Source organism: Crocuta crocuta, unplaced genomic scaffold (genome assembly GCF_008692635.1).
Source record: "Crocuta crocuta isolate KB4526 unplaced genomic scaffold, BGI_CrCroc_1.0 scaffold142, whole genome shotgun sequence".
Lineage (NCBI taxonomy): Eukaryota > Metazoa > Chordata > Mammalia > Carnivora > Hyaenidae > Crocuta > Crocuta crocuta.
This window is the reverse complement of record NW_027528892.1, coordinates 1,196,693-1,215,581: the sequence shown is the minus strand read 5'-3', so window position 1 is coordinate 1,215,581 and position 18,889 is coordinate 1,196,693. Positions and strand designations below refer to the sequence as shown.

Here is an 18,889-nt window from a genome sequence, read left to right as displayed (position 1 = left end):
GGGTGATGTCTGGGGCAAATTCACTAGAGACTTACACTGAGTCTTGTGTCTGGATACCTGACTACTGGGGTACTTGAGTCTCCAGAGAGTCTCCGGGGTCCTGGGACCGGGTATCCTGGCGGGGGTAAGGGTGGAGAGAGGGGGCCTGGGCCAGAAAGCAGAAAATCGTCAGGGACCAGGGTGAATATCCCTGGGCACCCTGGTGGCTCCTGGCTGGGGGAGGGACGAGGGGAGGGACGGGGCTCTCCATCTACTCGAGACCTAATACGCACGCGCGCACACACACACNCCCTGCCGCGCCCCCGCCCCACCGAGCTCAGTGATCAGCACCCGGGACAGCGCCACCCGCCCGCGTGCGGGGGCGGGGTCCGGGCGGGGCCGGCGCCTGGGCGTCTCCCGGGAGGGTCGGGTCCAGCCGCCGAGCAGGTAGGAGCCTCTGGGACCCCCTCCCTAAGCCCCCTGCTCATCCTCACCCCTGGAGAGACGGGGCGTGTGGCATGGTGGGGACACTGGGGAGGGCCCGACGGGAGTGGAGGGGCTGGAGGCTGAAACGCGGACGCTGCGATTTAGAGACAGGTGTGGAGACAAAGGGCAGAGGGGAGGGAGGAGCAGCCAGGAGAGGGTGGGACACAGACCAGACCACAGGCCGAGGGCAAACGAGACGCCGACGGGGGGCGGCGAGGGGCCGGTGGGGGGAATAGGCAGAAATAGGGGGTGGAGGGAGAGATCATGAGGACAGGTGTGAAGACAGAGCTCGGGATGCGGGGGAGAGACAGGCAGGCCGAGAAGGATGCGCGCCCCCAGCCCACCCTGCCCCGGCCGTGGCAGCAGGGAGCCCCCGGCAGGAGCGAGAGAGGCTCGCGGGGCCGGGCGTTGGAGGGAGGAGTCAGCCCTGGGCGCCGGGAGCGCCGGCCGAGGCTGCCCTCTCCCCACGCTCGCCTCGCCCGGGGTCCGGGGCTGGGGTCCTGACCGCGCGTGGAGCGAGCCCGCAGCGCCTGGATTCCGCATCTGGACGTCAGCCCGGCCTGTTGTCTCGGCAACAGCCGGTTGCCAGGGCAACCAGCGGTGCTCCTGCCCCGTCCGGGCAGAGCCACCCGTTGCTCGGGGCGACTCAGGTCTCCGGTTCCCACGCCAGCCTTCGCCCACTTCCGGTTCAGGCCTGTGGAGTCGGGCACTGAGGGATGAGAAGTCGGCGGGGTTCCTGGGGGGCCTTGGCGGGCGGGGGCATCCCTCTGGGATGGGGCTAGGGACTGGAACCCACGGCCGCGCCCGCCCTCGGTCGCGGGAGGCTGACACTACAACCCCCAGCATGCCTCGCGACCGAAGGCTGAGTCCCGTGCGGCCGGTCGCCCAGGGTGCCGCTGGGAGTTGGAGTTTTTCGTTATTCCGGAGGCTTCCCTGGATGCACGGGGTGGGCGTGGGGGGCTACGGCTCTTGGGTGCCTCCGCAGAAAGGACCGTGAGACCCCGCCGGCATGTTCCCGGAGCCCCCAACCCCAGGGCCGCCTGCGCCCGACACGCCTCCGGACTCGAGTCGCATCGGCCCCAGCCCTGGTGAGCGAGACTCGGGGCCAGAGCGGAGGGAAAGCCCGGCTAGGATTCTCAGGAGCGGATTCAGAAGGGTGTGCTCGGCTGGCGGGCTGGAAAATCCGGGTGGGACTGCGGCTGGAATTATGGACTCGACTCGGAGTGAAATGCAAGAGGAGCGGGTTTGCAAGAAAATCGAGAACCAGGCCAAAGAATGTGCAGTGGAATGGGATCTTGGATTGTGAATTGGAAGGCCCACCTCTCCCTTCCTTTAAAGATAGGGAAACTGAGGCCAGGGAAGGGGCATGGCTTCTAAATATTTCAGTGTGTGGAGCAGAAATTAGAAAGGGGGTCTAAGGGAAGGTGCAGTTAACAGGCAAGAAAATCTGGATGGTGTCAGCCTAGAATAAGGGCATCAAATCGCTTTATAGGTGAGATCAGTTGGAAGGAAAACACGGGAATAAAATGGAATGGAAGTGGCTGGAGGGAAAACCTGGCCAGGATTTCGGCTTGTACGTGTAACCCAGACTGAATCCGCCAGCTTGCTTCCTAGGGTCTCAGTGAGTGTTTTCTCCATGCCCTCTGCAGTACCCCCTTGGGCCCTGGCCACAATCATTCTGGCCTCAGCCCTCCTCGTCTTCAGCTGCTGTTTCTGCCTCTACCGGAAGCGTTGTCGGAGGCGGTCGGGCAAGAAGATTCAGGCCCAAGCCCAGGTCCACCTTCAGGAAGTGAAGGAGCTGGGTCGGAGTTACATAGACAAGGTGTGGCCTGGCCCAGCCCCTCAGCCCTGCCCTTCCTGCACCCGGGCTTAGCAGCCTCAGTCCCTGCTCTCCCCTCTCCTATGCCCATCTTACCCACTCACATCCCCTGTGTGTTTAGCTACCTAACTGTGACCCTGGGGACCTGTTCATGAGAACCAGTCTGGGGGGGAAGTCAGACACTCACACAGACATTCACAATTCAGGGTGTTATGTGCCACATTAGGGGCAGCACAGAACACACGGGGGTTCAGAAAAACCACCTGATAACCCACAGAGTCTAAGGAAGCTTCCGAATAGAGGCATCTTCTGTGCTGAAACCCAAGGAACACACAGCGTTAGCCAAGAACAGAGAGAAGAAACAGTGTGTGCTGAGGCCTGGAATCCAGAGTCTGAGACATATTCGAGAAACCCTGAGTCACTTTTCACTCTATGCTGGAGTATAGAGTGCAAATATACTGCACTCTAGAGTGTGTGTCTGAAGAGCTGAGTAGTATCCATGTCACAAGGGCAGTTGGGAGCCAAGGAAGATTTGTGAGCAGGCGAGGAACAGGGTCACATGAGTGTTGGAATGAATCCTCTGGAACCCACGTGGAGGACAGATTTGAGGCAAGGAGGCTAGCGGGGAGGCTGGTGTGGCATTCTCAAGAGAATAAAGAAACGTAAGTTGAAGGAGGCGCTTGGAGGGAAAATGAAAGGTAACAGGTGTAAGGCTCTGGGAGCCAGGCAGTCCTCGGTTTCCAACCCAGAGGAAACATTCCCCACTCTGTGACCTAAGGAAATTCACTATCCTTCTCTGAGCCTCAAGTTTGTGGTCTGTAATTGATATTTCCCCTCCTCTCTTGTCAACAAATAGCTGTTATAAATCTACCCATAAGCCATGACCTTTAGAGTCCTGGTAGCCGGCCTCCATCCCTATCACTTTAGCCATTGACGTCCAAAGACCATCTACATCAGAATCACCCCCACGTACTTGAGGAAACATACATTCTGCATCTTGCACCAAACCTGCTGAATCAGAACCTCTGAAGTGAGATGTCTCAGGAGAGTTCTGATTCACACTGAATTTTGAAAATTGATGGATTAGGTTAAAAAGCCTTGTTCCAGTTTAGAATGGCAAATATAAGTGAAATATACTTTTCTCTTCCATGTTTCTCTATAGCAAGATCACTAGTTAACTCATCAAGTTGGACAATGACCCCAATAGTCCATTAACCTGTGAAACAGAATCTTCTGCATCCTTCTTGTAGGCAGTGAGGCACTAGGAGCGCTTGTTTTTCTAGTGTAGGCACAACACGCTGCACGTGTGTCCCCACGTCTGTTCTTTCCCATAGCAGACATCATGAATCACACTTTGTTCCCTGACTGTGTCAGACATAACTAATCAAACACTGATTCTGCTTACCCTGCAAGTGCCCAGGTATAGCCTGAGGGGTCTGTGAGTCTCCCTTGGCTTCTGGGCGTGGAGGATCCCACTGTCAGGGGGAAGGGTTCACCTGCCCTTGCCCCCGGCTCCCAAAGGTGCAGCCGGAAGTGGAGGAGCTGGAGCCAGCCCCGTCTGGGCCAGGGTCACAGGTGGCAGAAAAGCACGAGCTAGGACGACTGCAGTACTCACTCGATTACGACTTCCAGAGTGGACAGGTGGGTGTGGAGGAGGGGATGTTGTGGAGCGGAGGGTCCGAGGGTTCTAGCCCCTTTTTCAAGGAGGCTCCACAAAAGGAGGCTAAGATGACACATACACACACACACACACAAACATACACACACACACCGTCACTTTTCAGCTGCTAGTGGGCATCCTGCAAGCCGAGGGACTGGCAGCCTTAGACCTGGGTGGCTCCTCCGACCCCTACGTGCGTGTCTACCTGCTGCCAGACAAGCGGCGGCGGTATGAGACCAAGGTGCATCGGCAGACGCTCAACCCACACTTTGGGGAGAACTTTGCGTTCAAGGTGAGCTCCTGGCCTCCGTGCCCCAGGCTTGGCAACCTGCCCCCCGTACCTGGAATCCTGGGGACCGACTCCTTCAGCTTCTTCTGCTGGCAACCACAGCTCCGGTGGCAGCTATCAGATCTGGAGACTGTGACACTGGACCCTGGGTTGCCCCTGTGGGGACTGCTGACCCTGGGCTGTGCCTTTGGTCCTTGGGCTGCCTACTTGGGTTCCATAGACTTCCCCACACCTGTTCCCTTGAACCCTTGCTGCCCCACCCACCTTCTTCTACCTGAACGCGCTGCACCCCACTTCCTTCCTGTCTCTCTGACTTCTTACTCTCCACCTTGTGCTCTCTCCTCTGTGGCCCCCTCACCTAGGTCCCCTACGTGGAGCTGGGGGGCAGGGTACTGGTCATGGCGGTGTACGACTTTGATCGCTTCTCCCGAAACGATGCCATTGGGGAGGTGCGGGTCCCCATGAGTTCCGTCGACTTGGGACGGCCAGTGCTGGCCTGGCGAGAGCTGAAGGCTGCTCCTCGGGAGGAGGTGAGCATGCGTGGCCACGACCCTACGGCAGCCCGCTGCGACCCTGGGCCAAGCAGATCACAGGCTTCTTGGACCTTCAGGGCAGCAGCCATTCCACTGCAGCAAAGGGCCAGCCCCAGGGGTTCTCCGGTACAACCTCTCCAGTCCCTGGGTTGTCCCTCTGTGGTCTTACCTGGGCCATTCCGCTCTAAGGTGAGGGGGAGGGAAGAAAGGTCCGACAGGGGATGGACGGGAAGCAGGGGCTCCAGCGATGGTTCCCCCCTCTTTTAGCAGGAGAAACTAGGTGACATCTGCTTCTCCCTCCGCTACGTCCCTACGGCCGGCAAGCTCACCGTCATTGTCCTGGAGGCTAAGAACCTGAAGAAGATGGATGTAGGAGGGCTCTCCGGTGTGTGGGAAGCAAGGAAATGGTCTGGGTGGTGGTAGTGGGAGGCTCAGTAGCAAAGGATCTCTCTGTTTTTAGGTTCTGAGGGTCCCTTAGGGGAGGGGGAGGCCCAGGCTGCCATGGAAGATTATAGATTTGCTTTGATCACAGAGAGAGACGTGAGGGGTGAGGGGTGCGCAGAGTGTTGCTGTTCCGAAGAAGACTCTCATGCCTTCTCCTCAAGGTGACCCCCTAGACTTGACAGTGGGGCTAAAAGACTCCTTTCTCTCCCCAGATCCATATGTCAAGGTCCACCTGCTTCAAGGCGGCAAAAAGGTACGGAAGAAGAAAACAACCATCAAGAAGAACACTCTGAACCCCTATTACAATGAGGCCTTCAGTTTCGAGGTGCCCTGTGACCAGGTGCAGGTGAGCTCAGACCTACCCAAAGCCCCTCCCAGAACAGCCCTTCCCCCAGAGTCCCAGGCCCTTAGAAACCCCTATTGCTAGGGGAAGGGAGACTCTTCAGCAACTTCCAGGTCCTGGGGGCTTGAGGTTGCGTTCCCTCGCTCAGTTTCCTCTTATGAGGGTCAGAGCCCCCCAACCCCAAGTAAGACCAGAATGCCCCGCCCCCAAGCGAGACCAGAATGCCCTCCCCCAANAGCAAGACCAGGATGCCCGCCCCCGAGCAAGACCAGGGTGCCCCGCCTTCAGGTAAGACCAGGATGCCCGCCTCCAAGCAAGACCAGGATGCCCGCCTCCAAGCAAGACCAGGATGCCCTCCCCCGAGCAAGACCAGGGTGCCCCGCCTTCAAGTAAGACCAGGATGCCCCGCCCCCAAGCAAGACCAGAATGCCCCGCCCCCGAGCAAGACCAGAATGCCCCGCCCCCGAGCAAGACCAGGGTGCCCGCCCCCGAGCGAGACCAGGGTGCCCCACCCCAAGCGAGACCAGGGTGCCCCACCCCAAGCGAGACCAGGGTGCCCCGCCCCGGAGCAAGACCAGGATGCCCGCCCCCGAGCGAGACCAGGGTGCCCGCCCCCNCCCCCGAGCAAGACCAGGGTGCCCCGCCCCCAAGCAAGACCAGATGCCCCGCCCCCAAGCAAGACCAGGGTGCTCCGCCTCCTCAGGAGTAACGGGTGCTAGGAAAAAGAGATACCTCCACAACACTCTTCAGGAGCAGGGCCTACCCAGGACCCAGGCCTGGCCACTCCATGCATTTAAGAGTCCCTGAAAGTCTGCCGCCGCTTGGGAGGCTCTTCCCTGAGGGGGTCCTAAGATGTATCTTCTTTGAAAGCTGATTCCAGAGGAAGAAAGCCTCTAGCGCATCTAACAGAGGCTCTCCGCCCCCTCACTCCCCACCACATGCCCCCTCCGAGTCCCCTGAAAAGCCTTGCCCAGCGCTCTAACAAGTCCCCCTGGAATCTGCTTGCTGGGGAGAGGATCTCCTTAGCGATGGTACCCAGCGCCGCGCCGCCAAGCCTCCTTCCTGAACTCCTCTCTCTTCCCCCTGCCCTTCCTGTCTCCAGAAGGTCCAGGTGGAGCTGACCGTGCTGGACTACGACAAGCTGGGCAAGAACGAGGCCATCGGGAGGGTGGCCGTGGGGGCGGCGGCCGGGGGAGCTGGCCTGCGGCACTGGGCAGACATGCTGGCCAACCCCCGGCGGCCCATTGCCCAGTGGCACTCCCTGCGGCCCCCTGACCGAGCGAGGCCGCTGCCTGCACCCTAAGCCCCAACTCAAGCCCCTTGCCAAGCCTGGACTCGGCCTCTGACCTCAGATTCCTGGCCAAAGCCAGGCCCGGGTCTACCTTTAAGCCTTCTCCGACCACTAACCACCCCCACCTCACCCCCCACGTGACACATTCCTGCCTTCTCATCCCCCATTACACCAATCATGGTGACTTGTCAACTCTCCCACCAAGCACAGACCCAGAAGCCCCGAGGACCCGTGGGGGAGGGGAGCCATCTGGCATCTCCCAACCCCAGGCTCCCACGCTCTGCTTTGACAATCAGTGACCCAGGCTACTACCCTCTTCGCTCCCAAGCGCCCCTCTTCCTGCACAGGATCACCCGCTCCTGTCCCTAGTCGGATTCCTGCACTGCTCCTGGGACCAAATAAACACTCAGCAACTTGGGTGGCTTGACCTGATGCTCACTGATGGGGTGTGGGCAGGGCAGGGCAGGGGCGGGGCGGGGCAAGAGGGTAGGATCACACGAAGGCAAGCATAGGGCTGCCATCAGGCAGCACACCGAGGGAAACTGGCCCAGCCACCCACCATCCATCATTTCTTGATTCACTCACCCCTGCAAGTCTCCACTTCCTCACCTGAAAAACTTGTGGTAATAATAACAACACCTACTTTATGCTTGCTGCCAGGAGTCCGCGAATCACTTACTTGCTCATGAATTTAATCCGCTCCCTCACCTATGACTTAGATTTCCATGCCCATGTTCCCCTCCCTTCCTTTCCTTCTTCCACTATTTATCCATTCTATTTTCCCTGAGGTCTTCAGTGTGGCAGCTTCTGTTGGACACTGGGAACCCCAAGTTGATGCAAATCCAGACTTCACCTCCGAACGACTCGCTCTCATCAAGGAAACAAAATAGATATGCAAAGTCTGGGAATGAAGTTCCCAGCAATTGGAAGAAAGGACAGTTACGCAGGGAAAGCCAACAGTTCCAACTATCCCCCTTTCTTCCTTCAACAAATTCTGTCTCCTGATCTGTGTCTAGGAAAGGTGATTGGCTTCTCCTTCCTCTTATCCTGGACAGGACTTCAGGTGGTAGACAAAGGTCCATGCAATTTGGTAAGAAAGCTCTCTGACCAGCAGGTTAAGTGGAAAATGAGGCAAAATGTTCCCCCATGTACTAAAGAAAAGGCACTTTTCTTTAACTTGCACTGAGCTTCCTGATAGCCAAGGGGAAAAGGGAGATCTGATCAGTTACACAGGTTGCGATGTCCATGTGATTTAACAAATTTCTTTTTTTTTCTTTTTTTAAACGTTTTTATTTATTTTTGAGAGAGTGAGGAGGAGAGACCGCACGATCAGGAGAGGCAGAGAGAGAGAGGGAGACACAGTGTTCGAAGCAGGCTCCAGGCTCTGAGCTGTCAGCACAGAGCCCGACGCGGGGCCCGAACCTACAAACTGTGAGATCATGACCTGAGCTGAAGTCGGACGTTCAACCGACTGAGCCACCCAGGCGCCCCTGTATTACCTTTATTTTAATGTAATGTATTTAACTGGAATTTAATTTTAGTAATTAGTAAAAAAGTTAATTCTTAGCAATGACTGTGTTTAACACATTTCCTCAAACCTGACCAGCGGCCAGCGCTAGCTAGACCGAGCGCTTCGCTCTTTCCCGCCTGTTGAGAAGCCCTGGGTGGTGGAACCACGATGTGAAAGGGACAGGGGACACGGAGGTCTAGGCCGCCTCACTTTAATTTGAATTAATCAGGATTCCATTCCCGTTCTGTGTCCGTTTGAATCTGCCTCCATGTCCCCCATCCCAGAAATGTGAATTGTCCCAGGCCCCGCCCCAACCTCCCCAGGCCCCGCCCCAGCTCATCCTAGCCCCGCCCCTTCGCCAGCGCCGTCGTCATGACAACCGCGTCCACACGCTCTCCGCCCCGCAAGCGCTCCCATTGGCCAAAAGTTCGCAGCTGGCCGGTCCCGCTCGCTCTCATTGGTCAGTTGATCGCGCCGGGGCCAACCCACGTACTCTCATTGGGTGATTGTTCAAAAAGGAAGGGGGCGAGGGGTAGTTGTGTGTAGTGGGTGCCGAACTGCTGCCGCTCAGCACCGAGCAGGGAGGGAGGGGGCGACCCGGACTCTCTGGAAGGATAGAGGTGAGGGGATGTCACAGAGAGGAGAGGAATGAGGAGTGAGGGGCGGTGATAGGGGAATGGGTGGGTGACGCAGGGACGAAGTTTGGGGACTCCCAGGACGTCTGTCCTGCAGGGCGATGACCACACCGGCAGGCTCTGGCACAGGCTTCGGCTCCGTGTCCTGGTGGGGCTTGTCCCCGGCGCTGGACCTGCAGGCTGAGAGTGAGTCGCCACCCAGGACCACATCTGACCGGGCAGCTGCCTCCGCAGCCGGCAGGGGGCGCGCTAACGTTCTCTGAGGCTCCAACGGTGGCGCTGTCTTCACGGGGCAGCCCAAATGGCCTTTGCGGACTACGATTCCCAGAATGCGTAGAGGCACAGCTCCCTTGGGAACCTAGGCCAGGCGTGCGAGTCTTGCTGGGAGTTGTAGTCCATCGTTCTGGGGCGGTTGCAGGGGACGCTCTCCAGACCACCAGCCCCAGCCTGTGTCATCTTGCCAGGTCCTCCTGTGGACCCAGATTTGCGGGAGGATGCAGAGCACACGACCCCCGAGCTAGATGTACTGCTGGTGGGTTCCGTGGATGGGCGGCACCTGCTTCGGACTCTGGCCCGGGCAGCGCTCTGGCCTCGCAGGAGGTTACATGTGAGCTGGGTTCTGGGGTGGTGGAGGGAGGAGAATGAAGATGACTGCCCGGACTCCTGTGTTTGAAGCAAGCCAGTGAACAGGGTTCTGGGTCCTGTGGAGGGAGGAGGAGGGTGTCTCCCATTCCTGGGTCTCCTAGGAGCCAGGGAATCATTTTGCCCTGTCTTTCCAGTTCTATGTGCTTGAGAATAATCTGGAAGCTGTGGCCCGACACATGCTAATCTTCAGCCTAGCCTTGGAGGAACCTGAGAAGATGGGGCTGCAAGGTCAGTTACAAGGACCCAGACATTCTGGCCCCTGCGTGTCTTCCCCACCTCACAAGGATTCTGGCATTTCAATGGTGCAATTAAACCTTTGTGTCATTGATGTCTATTACACCACTTGGTCATTCATTTGGTAGTCTTAGAGCCTCATCTTTACCCACCTGTACAATGGGGCTAAATATACTACCTCCTAGAGCTATTGAAAGAATTCCAGGAGAAAATCTGCATAAATTCTCTGCACAGTGCCTGACACAGGGTAAGCATTCAAACCCTCCTTACCACAGGAGAAGGCCAAAAGAGATCAAAGGACTTCTTAAGAGGTAGCGAGTCCATCCCGGGGTTTGGGGAAGGTTTGGCTGAAATCATCCAGAGCCTCCCACAGGCCTCAGTCCCCTCAGTTAGAAGAGTGAATCCTAGGGAGTCTGCCTGGAGGAGGCAGCCTTGGAAATGACAAGACGGGAGAGGATTTGGGTGGGGAGGCAGAAAGGATGATTTCTCAGTAACAATCGGCTTAGTGCCTAGGGCAAAGTCTGGACTGAGACAGTCTGTTCAAACCCCAGCTCTGTTTCCTGAGTGGCCTGGGCTAGTCTCTGCCCCTTTTTGAGCCTCAGTTTCTACAGTGACCAAATGAGGATCCTAGAAGTTGTTTCCCCATAGAATTTTTGTGAAGATTTAAAAAAATGCACATCTCCTGGCTTATCACATAGACTTTGTCATCATACTTAGAAATGGCAGTTGTCACTAACAGCCCAGAGCCTTCAGAATAGAGCACACACGTTTCACAATGCACCTTGTAGAAGGCTCTGGAACAACTAGAACTAATCTAATCTATCCTAACTAAAGATATACAGCTCTCTATGATAAGATCCTTAAACAATTTATATACTGACACCGATACATTGATATAGATGTATATGTGTATCCAACGAAAGGCATACCATTGTCTTATAAAATTCTTAACTAGAAGCACCTGGGCGGCCCAGTCCGCAAAGCCCTCTGACTCTTGATTTCTGCTCAGCTCATGAGCTCTTGGTGGTGGGATGGAGCCCTGGGATCGGGCTCTGCGCTAGGTGTGAATCCTGTTTAAGATTCTCTCTTCCTCTGCCCCTCCCATGCTCACGCTCTCTCTCTCTCTCTCTCTCTCTCTCTCTCAAAAATAAATAAATAGAAACCTTTAAAAAAAGATTCCTAAAGTGGAACAATTTGACACCATGATATTTTAACACGCATAAATCTCCATTTCCATCTGGATATATAACCTTTTCTTTTTTAAGGCGAGGAAACTTTAAACATGAAATTCAGGATTGGGCTCACCTGGAGGGCGGGGAAGACTGGGAGCAGACCTAGGTTAGGTCTAAGTTACTCTTCCCGTTTGAGGAATGGGTGGGGAGTCTGCCAGTGGCCCTTATGCGTGTGTGACTGTAAAGTAATGCGGCTGCTATGAAGAGGCTGTGCGTCACCCACACGGGTCTCGTTTCTGGGTTCACTCCTCTGCTCTCTCCGCTAATCCAGCCCCACCTTTCCCCAGAGAGGAGCGAGACCTTCCTGGAGGTGTGGGGGAACGCGCTGCTGCGCCCCCAGGTGGCCGCCTTCGTGCGCGCCCAGGCCAAGCGCCTGGCGCACCTGGTCCCGGAGCCCGACCGCCTGGCGGAGCAGCTGCCCTGGCTCAGCCTGGGCGCCCTCAAGGTGCGATCACCGCCCAGGACCTGGATGGCCGCGGGAAGACCGGACACGGGCAATCCAAAAGGGTTCCCGTTGGAGGTCGAACCCCAGCTCCCTGGCTCCCACTGTGGGATGTGACCTGGGGCGTTACTCCCAGAACTTCAGTTTTTTCGTCTGAGAAATGGGAGACTCATTCTCACGCCCTGGGATGGCAGCGGGGCGGGGGGGGTAAAGCGGGAGAAACCGCTCTCTGCAGCCGCGTCTCCCTCGCTCTCTCCCCACGCGTGCTGGCCGTGCAGTTCCGCGAGCGCGACGCGCTGGAGGCCGTGTTCCGCTTCTGGGCGGGCGGGGAGAAGGGTCCTGAGGTCTTCCCCATGAGCCGCCTCTGGGACTCCAGGCTGCGCCACTACCTGGGCTCCCGTTACGACGCCCGGCGCGGTGTCAGCGACTGGGATTTGCACATGAAGCTGCACGACCGCGGGGTGAGGGGGCTGGAGGGGGGGCCGGGGGTCTGGACTCCTGGTCTGAGGGAGGAGGGGGCTGGGGGCCTGGACTCCTGGTCTGAGGCAGGAGGGGCTGGGGGCCAGGACTCCGGGGTCTGAGGGAGGAGGGGCCGGGGGTCAGGACCCCTGGGTCTGAGGGAGGAGGGGCTGGGGGCCTGGACTCCTGGGTCTGAGGAGGAGGGGCTGGGGACCCATATACCAGATTAATTTAGGCTTCTGTTCATTCCTCCTCCTACCCAGGCCCGAGTCATCCACACTCGCGAGTTCCGGCGTTGGAGGGACACAGGCGTCGCCTTTGAACTCAGAGACTCCAGCGCCTACCACGTGCCCAACCGGACCCTTGCGTCCGGCCGCCTCCTGAGCCATGTGCGTGTCCACGCCCTGCCCTGGCCGATCCTTCTTTTCTGGGACATAGGGACCGGGGTCTTCGACGGTGACCTCACCTGCCTCTTCGCTCCCTGCTTTCCCAGCACGGGGAGCGCGTCGCAGCGCGCGGGTACTGGGGGGACATCGCCACGGGGCCATTCGTGGCCTTTGGCATCGAAGCGGACGATGAGAGCCTCCTGCGGACCAGCAACGGACAGCCGGTCAAGGTGAGTGCCTGACGGCGCTGGGTTCTGGGGGAGGGTCTTCGAGGCCCCGCGCCTCCGTGCTTTCCAAGCCCAGTCTGGAAATCTCAGCTAGCCGCCATCCCGTCCGCCACCGCACGCTCGCACTGGGCGTTGGGGGAAGGCGTGGTGGCCGCGACACCCGGGCTGCGCCCCTGCTCTCCCCAGACCGCGAGTGAGATCACTCAGCACAACGTGACGGAGCTGTTCCGAGAGGTGGCCGCCTGGGGGCGCCCGAGAGCCAGCCAGGGACACCCTGAGCAGGTGCACGGCGAGGGGGAAGGAAGCCCGCAGCGCGGTAAGCGTGCGACTCCGCTCACCCCCTTGAATGCGAGTTGGGCACATCATCCTCCGGGGAGCAGTGGGACCCGGACCCCCATCCTGGGCTTCAGGTTCCAGGGATTCCCAGCCCAGAGTGCGTGCTACCCTGGCTTCCAGTGCCTGCACAAATGGTCTCTCGTTCCTGTCATTAAGTCTTCTTTTTCTCTCTTCTCTCTGCATTTCTCTCCCTTTCCTAAATCCGGACACTATTATCGTCATTCAGATAGAATTTTAATCCTACCTGCTGAAGACTAAGAGACGAGAACATTTTTTTTTTTAATATTTTTTATTTATTTCTAGGAGAGAGAGACAGCGTGAGCAGGGGAGGGTCAGAGAGAGAGGGAGTCACAGACTGAAACAAGCTCCAGGCTCTGAGCTGGCAGTCAGCACAGAGCCCGACGCGGGGCCCGAACCCACGAACCGCGAGATCATGACCTAAGCGAAAGTCGGATGCTTAACCGACTAAGCCACCCAGGCGCCCCGAGACGAGAACATTCTAACAAGGTGCTGTGTCTCAACTCAATTTTGGAGAGACACCCCCCCCACACACACCTCACTTCCGGTCCTGCTTCCTTCTAACCATCCCCCAACCTGGTTCTTCCTGGATGTCCTCTGGAACCAGGAAGGGCCAACCCCTCTTGCCCTCTTTTGAGTCTCAGTTGCCTAGTCTGTAAAATGGGTCTCTGCCTGCCGGGCTGACTTTCCCAGAATTTTCCAGGAATCCACCTATGAGGAAGGGCTTCAAGACAGGCAAAGAGTGTTTGTTATCTCCAAGCTTTGTGTGTTTAACTCTGCGAGTCTTCCCCAGCTGTCCCTTCCCCGGAATTCTTCACCGTCCACTTCCTGCCTCTCAGCTCTGCCCAAACCCTTCACCACAAGACCTGCTACAAGGGACGGTTCCAGCTACTCTACGTGGCCTGTGGGTAAGAGGGAGGTTCCCAGACTTCTCTCCCCCAACATCTCCTCCCTTAGGCCCAGGAATCTTGGCCTCCAGCCCCTCTTCAATCAGTGTACCGATCCCCCAGCCCCACTCTTCCCTCGGGACCTGAAAGTCTGAGCCTGACCCCTCCCCTCTTCTCTGCCCAGGATGGTGCATCTTCTCAGCCCTGATCTCGGGGCCTGCGTGGCTCCCGGAGGACACCTGATCGTGGAATTAGCCCGGTGAGCCAGCAGAGGGCAGGGAAAGTCCTGGCTGACGGCCAACAGCCAGGACCGCTAACACACCACTTCCTGGGTGCAGGTACCTGGTGGACCTGCGGCCAGAGCAGCTGCAGGGGTTTTCCGCCCGGGTCGGAGAGCTGGCTCAGGCGGCTGGATTCACCCCGCACACCCAGACCACGCCCTCCATGCCCTCAGAGACCTTCGCACGCTTCTACAAGGCCGGGGACTCGGCTTGCCTCCGCCGTCACGCGTCTCTGCAACTCGTGACCCCTCCCCCTGATGTATTGGTCCCGCCCGCGGTGCAATCCGTGACCCCTCCTCCTGACGTCCTGGTCCCGCCCGTTGAGGCAGGGAACCAGCCTCCGGAGGACCCGACTCAGCCTTCGGAAGGCAGGACCCCACCCTCTGAGCACCTCAAACTGCCCTCAGAGTCCCGGGCTTCACTCCCAGAGGTTCAGGCTGTGCCCCCAGGGACTCAGACCCCAAAACCAGAGAGTCTGCCCCGACTACCAGATACCCAGCCCCCCATCTCTGATTTGTAAAGTCAGGTCCCGGAAATAGAGCCCGCCTGTAGAATACTCAGTAACACTCTCAACATTCTCAATCAGTTTCAGAGGTGTTGCTAGAATTTCAGATTACATTCCTGGGATGCTACATTCTGTTCTTAGAATTCTAGATTGTTCTCTCAGAGTTCTACATTCCATTCCTGAGCCTCTACACAGAGCCTGGAGATCTGGCCCTGAGGCTCCGGCCCTCCGTGTGGTCCCCTTGTTGCCAGAGGTCCTGTTTTAACTGGGGAATGGGGTAGTCTGCTCTCCAGGGCTGGTCAGCACCCACATGGCCCAAGTAGAGAGCGGGGTCCTCTTCTCCATGTGCCCATGTAGCTTTCCTGACCTCAGTCTTGTCTCCAGGGCTGGGAGAGGGGAAGCCCTAGGGCAGTCAAGAGGAGACCTACTTCCAAGTGAACTAGAAGTGGGTGTCTCTGTGCTGCTGCCTGTGAGAGTCTGGGCCACACCTGGATCCTCAAATAAATAAAAATTTATTGAGTGGCTAAGAGGTTTGGGGCACTGAAACTGACCATAGCTCTCACGGAGATTGTACATCAGTGTGGGGATGGAGCCTGAACTCCTGGGTCTGAGGGAGGAGGGGCTGGAGCCTGGACTCCTGGGTCTGAGGGAGGAGGGGCTGGGGGCCTGGACTCCAGGGTCTGAGGGAGGAGGGCTGGGGGCCTGGACTCCTGTATATGAGGGAGGAGGGGCTGGGGGCCTGGACTCCAGGGTCTGAGGGAGGAGGGCTGGGGGCCTGGACTCCTGTATATGAGGGAGGAGGGGCTGGGGGCCTGGACTCCAGGGTCTGAGGGAGGAGGGCTGGGGGCCTGGACTCCTGTATATGAGGGAGGAGGGGCTGGGGGCCTGGACTCCAGGGTCTGAGGGAGGAGGGGCTGGGGGCCAGGACTCCTAGATCAGAAGGAAGAGGGGACTGGATTCCCAGGCCGCCAAGGTGGAAGGGTGATCCAGCTGGAGCATGGCCCACCCCACCCCTCACGCGCCCCAGTTATCTCGCATCCTGGGCAGGGGGAGGAGGCGGCAGCAGTATATTTAGTCTCAGTTCTCGCCCTTCATCTCAGCGTCCTCCGTGAAGCTTGAGCAGCCCGGAGGAGATCAAAGGCCCTGGGGGCCTTCAAGGTCACCCCGGACGCCCCCTTATTGACCCTCCAAGGGCCCCTTGCCCCTTCTCTGCCTCCTACAACCCCTGGCCTGAGTCTCAGCATGGCGGACGGGTGAGTGCAGCCTGGGAACCGGACATCCGAGGCCAGAGGCGGTGGGAGGGGGGGCGATCTCCCGGGGTCCTGAGAGGTTGAGACCTGCGAGGCTGGACCCACGGCCTGAGAAGGGTGGTGGGGACAGTACTCCCGGGTGTCTGTACGACGTAAGTTTGGGAATCAGACCGCCTAGGCCCCGAGGACGGGGGAGCTGGTGTGGCAGGACAGGACGCAGGCCCACCGTTGACCCCCCGCTCTCGGCTCTCTTCCTCCAGCAGCGGAGATGCGGTGAGAGCAGGAGCGGGCCGGAAGCGCGCGGCAGGGGAGGGCGCAGCCGGGCAGGGCCCGGGGCGGGAGGCTGCAGCCCCTGGAAACACTGTGNGGTCGGGGGCGGGGGGCTGGCCGCGGGAGGGGCCAAGGAGGGTGGAGTGCCTCGGGGCGGAGCTTATAAGGGGGCGGGGCCGGGAACGGTGAGAGCTACGGGCCAAGTACCGTTGCCCATGGGAACTGCGATTGCTTGGGGTATGGGGGGCGGTGCCTAATCAGTCAGAAGCTCGGATTGGTGAAGGAGACTGAGGGGGAGGCTCCGGGTAGACTCAGGGCAGGCGTTGGAGGCGGGCCAAATCTGGGCCGGGCTTGAGGGAGGGGCTGTGAGGCCGCTCCCACCGCCCGGCCTCCCCTCCCCTCCCTGATTGCTCCTCGCTCCATCTCACCCCGGCAGAAAAAGTCCAAGATTTCCGCCTCGAGGAAGCTGCAGCTGAAGGTGCGGATAGGCCTGGAGAGGGCGCGTAGGTGTCCTCGGGTTGGGGGCAGGGCTGGAGAGCTGTGCTTGCGTGGTGGGCGTGGCCTTGTGGCGGGTAGACCCCTCCCATAGGGGGCGGAGCCTTGGGATGATGGACAGGACTTGGAGGGGGCGTGTCTCCAGAAGACGGCGGGAGCCCGGGCCTGGAGGGCTGTCCCGGCCCGCGTGGCTTCCCCGGGACTGCGCGACCCTCATCCGCTCGCCTGGGTGGGCTGCCGGCCCCGGCCCCCCTCCGCAGACCCTGATGCTGCAGATCGCGAAGCAGGAGCTGGAGCGGGAAGCGGAGGAGCGGCGCGGGGAGAAGGGGCGCGCTCTGAGCACGCGCTGCCCGCCCCTGGAGTTGGCGGGGCTGGGCTTCGCGGAGCTGCAGGTACCGCCGCTCGGGGACTGCGGCCCGGCCCGGGGTCCGAGGTCCCTAGTGTCCCGTTCTCCATTCCTGCGATGACTTACAGGCCTACTCACTACCTCCCACTTCTGCTCAGGACCTTGGGGTCCAGTGTCCCAATCCTTCCCCTCAGGGGTTCGGAAACACGGCCTGCAGCCGCCTGCAGCCCCCGGAGCTCTAGAGGTTGGTTTCTCCAGCCCCGATTCTGTCAGATTCTCGGGACCCCTGGCTCCTAGCACCCTTTGTTCGAACTGCCCCAGAGTCTAGCTTCAAACTACTCATCTNACTTGTGCCGACAACTCCACGCCCGCGTGGACAAAGTGGACGAAGAGAGATACGACGTGGAGGCCAAAGTCACCAAGAACATCACGGAGGTGGGAGGCATGGGGCGGCCTGCTTGCCTCCAGGGCAGGGTGTGGACCTGGCGCTGTGGGCTCAGCCTCCTCTCTTGCAGCTGCTCAGGAGGCAGACACCAGAGACCCGCGGGCCTGGCAGGGAGGGGCAGAAGAATGAGCACGCACTGGTTAGGGAAGGCTGTTCCAGGCAGAGGGAACAGCATGCAGAAGGCCGGAGGCGGGAGGGCAGAAGTCGTGCTCGTGGAAATGTGCGGCCGGAGCATCGAGGGTGGATGAGTGAGCTCAGGCAGGGCGCCGGGATCCGGTGGGAGGCGTGCAGCGGCTGGACCCGGCGGTGGCGGTGTTTTCAGAGAGAGGCTGGGCCCACGACGAGGATGGCTGACTCGTCCTGGATGAGGAGCTAGGATGTTTTCCTGAAGGCGGTGGCAGCAGGGGGGCGGGGGGAGCCTGGATGAGGCCTGGAGAGACACAGGAGGGAAGTGCAGGGTGGAAGAGTAGCGGAAGAGGGGGTGTCTCCACTGCCCCCCTGGCTGCCCCCAGATCGCAGATCTGAACCAGAAGATCTTCGACCTTCGGGGCAAGTTTAAGCGGCCCACCCTGCGGAGGGTGAGGATCTCCGCCGATGCCATGATGCAGGCTCTGCTGGGTACCAGGGCTAAGGAGTCTTTAGACCTGCGGGCCCACCTCAAGCAGGTGAAGAAGGAGGACACAGAGAAGGTGAGTGTGGCTAGTGCCCGGAAAAGGGGTGCTCAGAGGAGAGGGTGGGGNNNCACTCCTAGGGCCTAAGCTCGGGGCAGGTGGCACTTGGAGTCAGGGGGAGAAGCATCTGGTAAGGGTCCTCAGCAGGAACCTTGCACAGGGAAGGAAGGAAGTAGCAAGGAGTCAAAAAGTGCCCGAGGTCTACACCAGGGAGTCCGCGCGAGAGAAGAGTAGAGCAGAAGGGGAGCCGAGGGTGTAACAGGAAGAGAAGGAAGCAAGGAGGCCAGGAGTGTGTGAAGGAGACAGGATGTGCGTGGGGGCAGGTTTGGAGGGATCGCCCGAGGGGACAAGGAGATCCGGGTGGCTGCAGGGTGGGTGGAGGATCTGAGAGACCCTAACCTCTGAACCCACCCCCACCCCCAGGAGAACCGGGAGGTGGGAGACTGGCGGAAGAACATCGATGCGCTGAGCGGCATGGAGGGCCGCAAGAAAAAGTTTGAGGGCTGAGCGGGCCGGCCATCCCCGGCCCTGAAGGTGTCCCTGAGGAATAAAGCTTCTCTCTGAGCTAAGAATGGCTGCATGTCTATGATCAGGGCCGGGGGAGGGGGGGGCTTCGGTGTGAGGAAGCGAGAAGACTGAGGAGAGGGCCCCCTAGGGCCACACCACACAGCAGGGGCAGCAGGGGCGTGCAGTGCAGGGCATTCTCCACTCCTCTGGGAGTGGGAATGGGGGTGCACAGAGATGCCCAGACCAAGGCCCAAACACACACAC

At 59.3% G+C, this 18,889-nt stretch overlaps 3 protein-coding genes across 5 annotated transcripts; all 3 read left to right on the top strand.

The window, feature by feature from the left end:
- Positions 1–361: 361 nt before the first annotated feature.
- SYT5 (synaptotagmin 5) lies at positions 362–7,262 on the top strand. Of its 2 annotated transcripts, none has more exons than XM_077756966.1 (9): positions 362–426; positions 1,451–1,553; positions 2,115–2,287; positions 3,806–3,925; positions 4,069–4,236; positions 4,596–4,763; positions 5,037–5,151; positions 5,423–5,556; positions 6,656–7,262. In XM_077756966.1, the coding sequence occupies exons 2-9, from the start codon at positions 1,475–1,477 to the stop codon at positions 6,854–6,856; spliced, it is 1,158 nt and encodes a 385-aa protein (XP_077613092.1). In that variant the 5' UTR covers positions 362–426; positions 1,451–1,474; the 3' UTR covers positions 6,857–7,262. The 2 variants fall into 2 exon arrangements, with proteins under 2 accessions (XP_077613092.1, XP_077613091.1); XM_077756965.1 differs by having other exon boundaries at positions 5,034–5,151.
- A 1,646-nt stretch (positions 7,263–8,908) lies between these two features.
- Positions 8,909–15,168, top strand: DNAAF3 (dynein axonemal assembly factor 3). 2 transcript variants are annotated; one of them, XM_077756963.1, is made up of 12 exons: positions 8,909–8,974; positions 9,087–9,175; positions 9,454–9,521; positions 9,769–9,862; positions 11,388–11,545; positions 11,821–12,003; positions 12,265–12,390; positions 12,495–12,617; positions 12,801–12,930; positions 13,762–13,876; positions 14,040–14,114; positions 14,194–15,168. In XM_077756963.1, exons 2-12 carry the CDS (start codon positions 9,091–9,093, stop codon positions 14,654–14,656), a joined length of 1,620 nt encoding a protein of 539 aa, XP_077613089.1. In that variant the 5' UTR covers positions 8,909–8,974; positions 9,087–9,090; the 3' UTR covers positions 14,657–15,168. The 2 variants fall into 2 exon arrangements, with proteins under 2 accessions (XP_077613089.1, XP_077613087.1); XM_077756961.1 differs by having other exon boundaries at positions 9,454–9,596.
- Positions 15,169–16,376: 1,208 nt separating this feature from the next.
- Positions 16,377–18,684, top strand: TNNI3 (troponin I3, cardiac type). Its single transcript, XM_077756929.1, has 6 exons — positions 16,377–16,398; positions 16,518–16,639; positions 16,917–17,049; positions 17,349–17,437; positions 17,960–18,136; positions 18,542–18,684. Exons 1-6 carry the CDS (start codon positions 16,377–16,379, stop codon positions 18,623–18,625), a joined length of 627 nt encoding a protein of 208 aa, XP_077613055.1. The 3' UTR covers positions 18,626–18,684.
- Positions 18,685–18,889: the final 205 nt, after the last annotated feature.

Coding starts and splice junctions, on each gene's coding strand:
- SYT5 (XM_077756965.1), top strand. CDS start 1,475: ATGTTCCCGGAGCCCCCAACCCCAGGGCCGCCTGCGCCCGACACGCCT. Junction 5,152..5,422: donor GGATGTAGGAGGGCTCTCCG/GTGTGTGGGAAG, acceptor TTCTCTCCCCAG/ATCCATATGTCAAGGTCCAC. Junction 5,557..6,655: donor TGCCCTGTGACCAGGTGCAG/GTGAGCTCAGAC, acceptor TCCTGTCTCCAG/AAGGTCCAGGTGGAGCTGAC.
- DNAAF3 (XM_077756961.1), top strand. CDS start 9,091: ATGACCACACCGGCAGGCTCTGGCACAGGCTTCGGCTCCGTGTCCTGG. Junction 9,597..9,768: donor GGCCTCGCAGGAGGTTACAT/GTGAGCTGGGTT, acceptor CTGTCTTTCCAG/TTCTATGTGCTTGAGAATAA. Junction 12,004..12,264: donor TGAAGCTGCACGACCGCGGG/GTGAGGGGGCTG, acceptor CCTCCTACCCAG/GCCCGAGTCATCCACACTCG.
- TNNI3 (XM_077756929.1), top strand. CDS start 16,377: ATGGGAACTGCGATTGCTTGGG. Junction 16,399..16,517: donor GGGAACTGCGATTGCTTGGG/GTATGGGGGGCG, acceptor GCCGGGCTTGAG/GGAGGGGCTGTGAGGCCGCT. Junction 18,137..18,541: donor AGAAGGAGGACACAGAGAAG/GTGAGTGTGGCT, acceptor CCCCACCCCCAG/GAGAACCGGGAGGTGGGAGA.